The 7448-nt window shown below is 47.9% G+C and overlaps 1 protein-coding gene across 1 annotated transcript; it reads left to right on the top strand.

The window, feature by feature from the left end:
- The first annotated feature begins 688 nt into the window (after positions 1-688).
- Positions 689-3165, top strand: LOC120909758 (zinc finger protein 260-like). The gene is made up of 2 exons (XM_040321487.1): positions 689-724; positions 955-3165. The coding sequence occupies exon 2, from the start codon at positions 963-965 to the stop codon at positions 2775-2777; it is 1815 nt and encodes a 604-aa protein (XP_040177421.1). The 5' UTR covers positions 689-724; positions 955-962; the 3' UTR covers positions 2778-3165.
- The last annotated feature ends 4283 nt before the right edge of the window (positions 3166-7448 follow it).

Raw genomic sequence — 7448 nt, 5'->3', positions numbered from 1 at the left:
TAATGCTTAAAGTGAAACAATAAAAGTGAAATATTCCTTTAAATTTCATACCTGGGGGGTGTCTATAGTATGCCTGTAAAGCAGCGCTTGTTTCCCGTGTTTAGAACAGTCCCTGCACAAACTGTCATTTCTGAAGGATAAATAGTCATTTAAAATCACTGCTCCCGAAAAAACTGCAGTTTTGAAAACTTTTTTTTTGCATTGATACATGTCCCCTGGGTCATTACCCGGGTCCCCAAACACCCCCCTGGGGCAGGACCCGGTCCCCAAACACTCCCCTGGGGCAGGACCCGGGTCCCCAAACACTCCCCTGGGGCAGGACCCGGGTCCCCAAACACTTTTTAGGACAAGAACTTGCATATTAGCCTTTAAAATTAGCACTTTAGATTTCAAACGTTCGAGTCCTGTAGACTTTAATGGGGTTCTAAAGTTCACACAAGCTTTTAGTGTGTTCGCAGGTTCTGGTGGGGGGGGGGGGGGGGTGTTCGGCTCATCCCTAGTGGAGACGATGTGTGGATTCTACACAATGATATTTTCTATGTGATCTCCTGTATGTTATTTTCTCTCATTCTCTTGGTTTAGAGTGGAGATCCAATCGATATAGAAGTTGAGGTGAAATCAGAAGAAGAAGAGACGTATGTGAGGGATGATCAGCAGTCTATGGAGGAGGATGGAATAACGGGGACATTTATAGAGGAGGACACTCCTACAGAGATCAGCACAGGTGGGTCATATACTATGTCCTCCGGCCCTTACGGGTTCCTTCTCCTATCACAAGACGTAGAAGTGATCTGGGAGGAGGATCGGTGGTCTTTCTGACCTTTTGGAGAGGGGAGGAGCCCTATCTGGTTGGGGCCTCCACCGAGAACATCTCCTCACCTGATCCAGATGGAATCTTGATGGAAGTGAAGGAACCCTCTCATATCTATTGATGGTGTTTTTGTATTTTCCCAGGACACGCCATGGAGAAACCCTCGAAGAATCGTCTCGTTTTATCTCCAGGTTGTAAAATGGAAGAGGAGGAGATCACAGGAGGTTGTGGAGTAGAAAAGGCAATGAGCTCCTCTATGGATGAAGGACTTCACAGTGCGGAGAGACCATGGAATCCCTCTGAGGAACCTCGTACTGTGAGAGGTGGTGGTGGTGGAGTTCAGGGGGAGGAGCCATTACCCTGTCCTGAATGTGGGGAAAGTTTTACCTCTGAATCAGCTCTTACCACACATCAGAGATCTCACACCGGGGAGGAGCCATTTCCCTGTCCTGAATGTGGGGAAAGTTTTAGCTCTGAATCAGCTCTTACCACACATCAGAGATCTCACACCGGGGAGGAGCCATTTCCCTGTCCTGAATGTGGGGAAAGTTTTGCCTCTGAATCAGCTCTTACCACACATCAGAGATCTCACACCGGGGAGGAGCCATTTCCCTGTCCTGAATGTGGGGAAAGTATTACCTCTGAATCAGCTCTTACCACACATCAGAGATCTCACACCGGGGAGGAGCCATTTCCCTGTCCTGAATGTGGGGAAAGTATTACCTCTGAATCAGCTCTTACCACACATCAGAGATCTCACACCGGGGAGGAGCCATTTCCCTGTCCTGAATGTGGGGAAAGTTTTACCTCTGAACAAAATCTTACCGTACATCAGAGATCTCACTTGGGGGAGGAGCCTCATTCCTGTCCTATGTGCGGGGAATGTTTCCTACATAAATATCATCTTATTGTACATCAGAGAACTCACACGGGGGAGAAGCTTCATTCCTGTTCCGAGTGCAGGAAATGTTTCGTAAGTAAAACAGACCTTATTGTGCATCTGAGGTCTCACACGGGGGAGAAGCCGTATTCCTGCCCCGAGTGCGGCAAACGTTTTTCAAAGGGGTGCAACCTCATCAGACACCGGATGTTGCACACGGGGGAAAAGCCGTATGCCTGCACAGAGTGCGGGAAATGTTACGCGCAGAAAATAGGACTTGTCATACATCAGAGGTCTCACACGGGGAAGAAGCCTCATTCCTGTCCTGAGTGCGGGAAATGTTTCGGGAGTAAATCTGAACTTGTCACGCACCAAATGTCTCACACAGGGGAGAAACCGTTTTCTTGCTCGGAGTGCGGGAAATGTTTTCTACGTAAAACCGAGCTCACTGTACATCAGAGGTCTCACACGGGGGAGAAACCGTATTCCTGCCCCGAGTGCGGGAAACGTTTTTCAAAAGCATGCAACCTTTCCAGACACCAGAGAATACACACAGGGGAGAAGCCGTATTCCTGCGCTGAGTGCGGGAAATGTTATGCCCAGAAATCAGAACTTGTTATGCATCAAAGGTCCCACTCGGGGGAGAGGCCGTATTCCTGCGCTGAGTGCGGGAAAAGTTTTTATATGAAGTGCCACCTATACAGTCATCAGAGATTGCACACGGATGTGAAGCCATACCCCTGCCCCGAGTGCGGAGAATGTTTTAAGCGCAACTCGCAACTTGTTGTCCATCGAAGATCCCACACGGGAGAGAGGCCGTTCTCCTGCGCCGAGTGCGGGAAATGTTTTACACGGAGCGGGGACCTTGTTACTCATCGAAGAATCCACACGGGGGAGAGGCCGTATTCCTGCCTTGAGTGCGGGAAATGTTTTTTAGCGAAGACCCATCTCAACAGACATCAGATGAAGCACACGGGGGAGAAGCCGCATTGCTGTCCTGAGTGCGGGAAATGTTTCTCAAGAAAGTTTTGCCTTACCCAGCATCAGAAAACCCACCAGGTGCGGGAAATGTCGTCTTCGATATGAATCAGATTTTGCGTACACATCATGGAGCTCACGCCCAGAAAACGCGCGGCTGAGCGCTCCTCTGATCTTCGTCATGGGGAAAAAAAACTTCAGAGATCACCAAAGACGTCAAAGAGTGACTCTTCCAGGAGAGGAGATGGATGAGAACGCCACAAGTCTTCTAAAAAGTCTTTGTTGCCGAGGACGAAAAATTTGAGTAGAGAAAAAAGCCAACTAGTTTCGGGGGTCGTATCCCCCTTCATCAGGGCTGAAGAATAAAACCATAAAAAAAAAAAAATCCTAATATATTATAAACTGAGTATGAAATATAATTGATAAATATACACGTGTTGTCAAAAGTATTGGGACACCTGCCTTTACATGAACTTTAATGACCTCCCAGTCTTAGTCCGTAGCTTCAACTCTTCTGGGAAGGCCGTCCACAAGGTTTAGGGGTGTGTCTATGGGAGTGTTTGACCGTTCTTCCAGAAGGGCATTTGTGATGTTGGATGAGAAGGCCTGGCTCGCAGCCAAAGTCGTTCTATCGGGTTGAGGTCAGGACTCTGTGCAGGCCAGTCAAGTTCCTCCACCCCCAAACTCGCTCATCCATGTCTTTATGGACCTTGCTTTGTGCACTGGTGGGCAGTCATGTTGGAACAGGAAGGGGACATACCTCGTACGCCCTGGTACTCTACCCCTTCCTCAGCCATTCTGCTTCTATCATGGGCAACACCCATGTCTTTCTCCCCATCTGCTCTGTTACCCTCACTGCCTTCTTTCTGGGTGCAGAATATACTTTAATCAGGACGTTGGATATACAGCACGACATCGCAGTACCTTGGACATACCTCGTACGCCCTGGTACTCTACCCCTTCCTCAGCCATTCTGCTTCTATCATGGGCAACACCCATGTCTTTCTCCCCATCTGCTCTGTTACCCTCACTGCCTTCTTTCTGGGTGCAGAATATACTTTAATCAGGACGTTGGATATACAGAACGACATCGAAGTACCTTGGACATTCCTCGTACGCCCTGGTACTATACCCCTTCCTCAGCCATTCTGCTTCTATAATGGGCAACACCCATATCTTTCTCCCCATCTGCTCTATTACCCTCACTGCCTTCTTCCTGATAGATGACGTATCTCCAGTATTTTCTGTATTCAGCCATCAGGAGGAAGGCAGTGAGGATAACGGAACGTACGAGGTATGTCCGAGGTACTTAGATGACGTATGTCCAGTATTTTCTGTATTCAGCCATCAGAAAGAAGGCAGTGAGGGTAACAGAGCAGATGGGGAGAAAGACATGGGTGTTGCCCATTATAGAAGCAGAATGACTGAGAAAGGGGTAGAGTACCAGGGCGTATGAGGTATGTCCGAGGTACTTAGATGACGTATCTCCAGTATTTTCTGTATTCAGCCAAGTACCTCGGACATACCTCGTACGCCCTGGTACTCTACCCCTTTCTCAGTCATTCTGCTTCTATAATGGGCAACACCCATGTCTTTCTCCTCATCTGCTCTGTTACCCTCACTGCCTTCTTTCTGATGGCTGAATACAGAAAATACTGGCGATACGTCATCTAAGTACCTTGGACATACCTCATACGTTCTGTTACCCTCACTGCCTTCTTTCTGATGGCTGAATACAGAAAATACTGGCGATACGTCATCTAAGTAACTCGGACATACCTCGTACGCCCTGGTACTCTACCCCTTCCTCAGCCATTCTGCTTCTATAATGGGCAACACCCATGTCTTTCTCCCCATCTGCTCTGTTACCCTCACTGCCTTCTTCCTGATGGCTGAATACAGAAAATACAGGAGATACGTCATCTAAGTACCTTGGACATACCTCATACGCCCTGGTACTCTACCCCTTCCTCGGTTGTTGCCCATGATAGAAGCAGAATGGCTGAAGAAGGGGTAGAGTACCAGGGCGTATGAGGTATGTCCAAGGTACTTAGATGACATATCTCCTGTATTGTCTGTATTCAGCCATCAGAAAGAAGGCAGTGAGGGTAACAGAGCAGATGGGGAGAAAGACATGGGTGTTGCCCATAATAGAAGCAGAATGGCTGAGTAAGGGGTAGAGTACCAGGGCATACGAGATATGTCCAAGGTACTTAGATGACGTATCGCCAGTATTTTCTGTATTCAGCCAAGTACCTTGGACATACCTCGTACGCCCTGGTACTCTACCCCTTCCTCAGCCATTCTGCTTCTATCATGGGCAGTAGGGGTGTTGAATATAATCGATGCAACGATGCATCGCGATTCGGGGCCCCCCGATTCGGCATCGATGCATGTGACCCCAATAATCGATGTCGGGTGACGTCATCCCGACTTGCCCCGCCCCTCCCGGGAGATCGCTCCGAGCAGGTCTTTTAAAATGTTTTTTTTTTTATAAATGCGGTTTGTAATCCATTAAGTGGCAATCGCTCTGTGTGCTTTTTTTAAAAATGTATGCAGATTCATACCTCGTAGCTCCGTAGTAACTGTACATGCGATCATGTGACTCCATGGTCCGGCCCGCCTCTCTCTTCCTCTGTCCTCTCACATCCCTCGTCTCAAAGTCTCTTCTGATCTCAGCCCCGCCCGCCTCTCTTGTGATCTGTTACTTTAGCTATAGACGATGGGCGGGGCTGAGAACGGACATCAGGGGAGATGAGAGGCAGGTCCGAGCATGGAGTCACATGAGGGGAAAGTAATATACACACGGAGACATGAGGTATGATGATTCTGCATATGTTGTAAAAAGCATATTACAGCCCTGGCTATAACAGCATTTATTATCACAGGTATTTTATCAGCAGTCTGACTCCTACACGTGCTCTGCCTGTGCTGACATTTCTTTGCACATTCCACTGTGTTAACTCCTAGTGTGCTGGAATGTGCAAAGAGTCAGAGAAATTTCAGCAGACAGACAGTGCAGTGAAACTCACAGGGCTCTGTCAGTTGTGGAATGTAATCCCTGAGTCCTGCCCCCCAGCAGCCATGTGTATTCCTGTGCACTTTTTAAAGGGGAGTTTCACCCTATTTACACCCTTTAAAAATGCACAGATGACAATGAACCCTCAATAAAAAATGTCAGTACAGCGAGGACTTGGGAATGTGTTAATTTTAATAGAAAATAAATAACACGGTAGTCCTCGCTGTACTGATATTTTTATTGAGGGTTCATTGTCATCTGTGCATTTTTAAAGGGCGTATTGATGACAATGTCAGCACATAAAAACACACTGAAAATGCACAGGCAAAATCATGTATTTTTCCTCATTGTTCCCTCCAATCATCCTGTGTGCGCACTGCGCAGAACAGCATGTAAGTACTGAGGAGGAGGGGGTGCTGTTATCCGGGCACACAGGGGGGGTACGGGCATGTAGTGGAATCTGATGTGTCACCTGTGATAAGTCATTGTCACTGCAGGGACTGGGCTGTATGGAGGAGAAATATAGACCATCTCCTGTACTATGTCCACAATCTCTGAATCTCTGATCATCTCCTGTACTATGTCCGCAGTCTCTGATCATCTCCTGTACTATGTCCGCAGTCTCTGATCATCTCATGTACTATGTCCGCAGTCTCTGATCATCTCATGTACTATGTCCGCAGTCTCTGATCATCTCCTGTACTATGTCCGCAGTCTCTGATCATCTCCTGTACTATGTCTGCAGTCTCTGATCATCTCCTGTACTATGTCTGCAGTCTCTGATCATCTCCTGTAGCATGTCTGCAGTCTCTGATCATCTCCTGTAGCATGTCTGCAGTCTCTGATCATCTCCTGTAGCATGTCTGCAGTCTCTGATCATCTCCTGAAGCATGTCTGCAGTCTCTGATCATCTCCTGAAGCATGTCTGCAGTCACTGATCATCTCCTGTAGCATGTCTGCAGTCTCTGATCATCTCCTGTAGCATGTCTGCAGTCTCTGATCATCTCCTGTACTATGTCTGCAGTCTCTGATCATCTCCTGTAGCATGTCTGCAGTCTCTGATCATCTCCTGAAGCATGTCTGCAGTCTCTGATCATCTCCTGAAGCATGTCTGCAGTCTCTGATCATCTCCTGTAGCATGTCTGCAGTCTCTGATCATCTCCTCTAGCATGTCTGCAGTCTCTGATCATCTCCTCTAGCATGTCTGCAGTCTCTGATCATCTCCTGTAGCATGTCTGCAGTCTCTGATCATCTCCTGTACTATGTCTGCAGTCTCTGATCATCTCCTGTAGCATGTCTGCAGTCTCTGATCATCTCCTGAAGCATGTCTGCAGTCTCTGATCATCTCCTGAAGCATGTCTGCAGTCTCTGATCATCTCCTGTAGCATGTCTGCAGTCTCTGATCATCTCCTCTAGCATGTCTGCAGTCTCTGATCATCTCCTCTAGCATGTCTGCAGTCTCTGATCATCTCCTGTAGCATGTCTGCAGTCTCTAATCATCTCCTGTAGCATGTCTGCAGTCTCTGATCATCTCCTTTAGTATTTTGGGGGGAGAGCCATGCGCACTTGCGCTGCAATCGTGATGCATCGTCGAATCGAATCGAATCGTGGACTTGATAATCGTAATCGCATCGAATCGTGAGACCGGTGAAGATGCGCAGCCCTAATGGGCAGCACCCATGTCTTTCTCCCCATCTGCTCTGTTACCCTCACTGCCTTCTTCCTGATGGCTGAATACAGAAAGTACGGGAGATACGTCA

The sequence above is a fragment of the Rana temporaria genome, chromosome 8, assembly GCF_905171775.1.
Source record: "Rana temporaria chromosome 8, aRanTem1.1, whole genome shotgun sequence".
NCBI lineage: Eukaryota > Metazoa > Chordata > Amphibia > Anura > Ranidae > Rana > Rana temporaria.
Note: the sequence above shows the minus strand (reverse complement) of the source record. Positions and strands in the feature narration are given on the sequence as shown.

What these genes read in the sequence shown, in the direction of transcription:
- LOC120909758 (XM_040321487.1), top strand. Translation starts at nt 963, where the DNA reads ATGGAGAAACCCTCGAAGAATCGTCTCGTTTTATCTCCAGGTTGTAAA.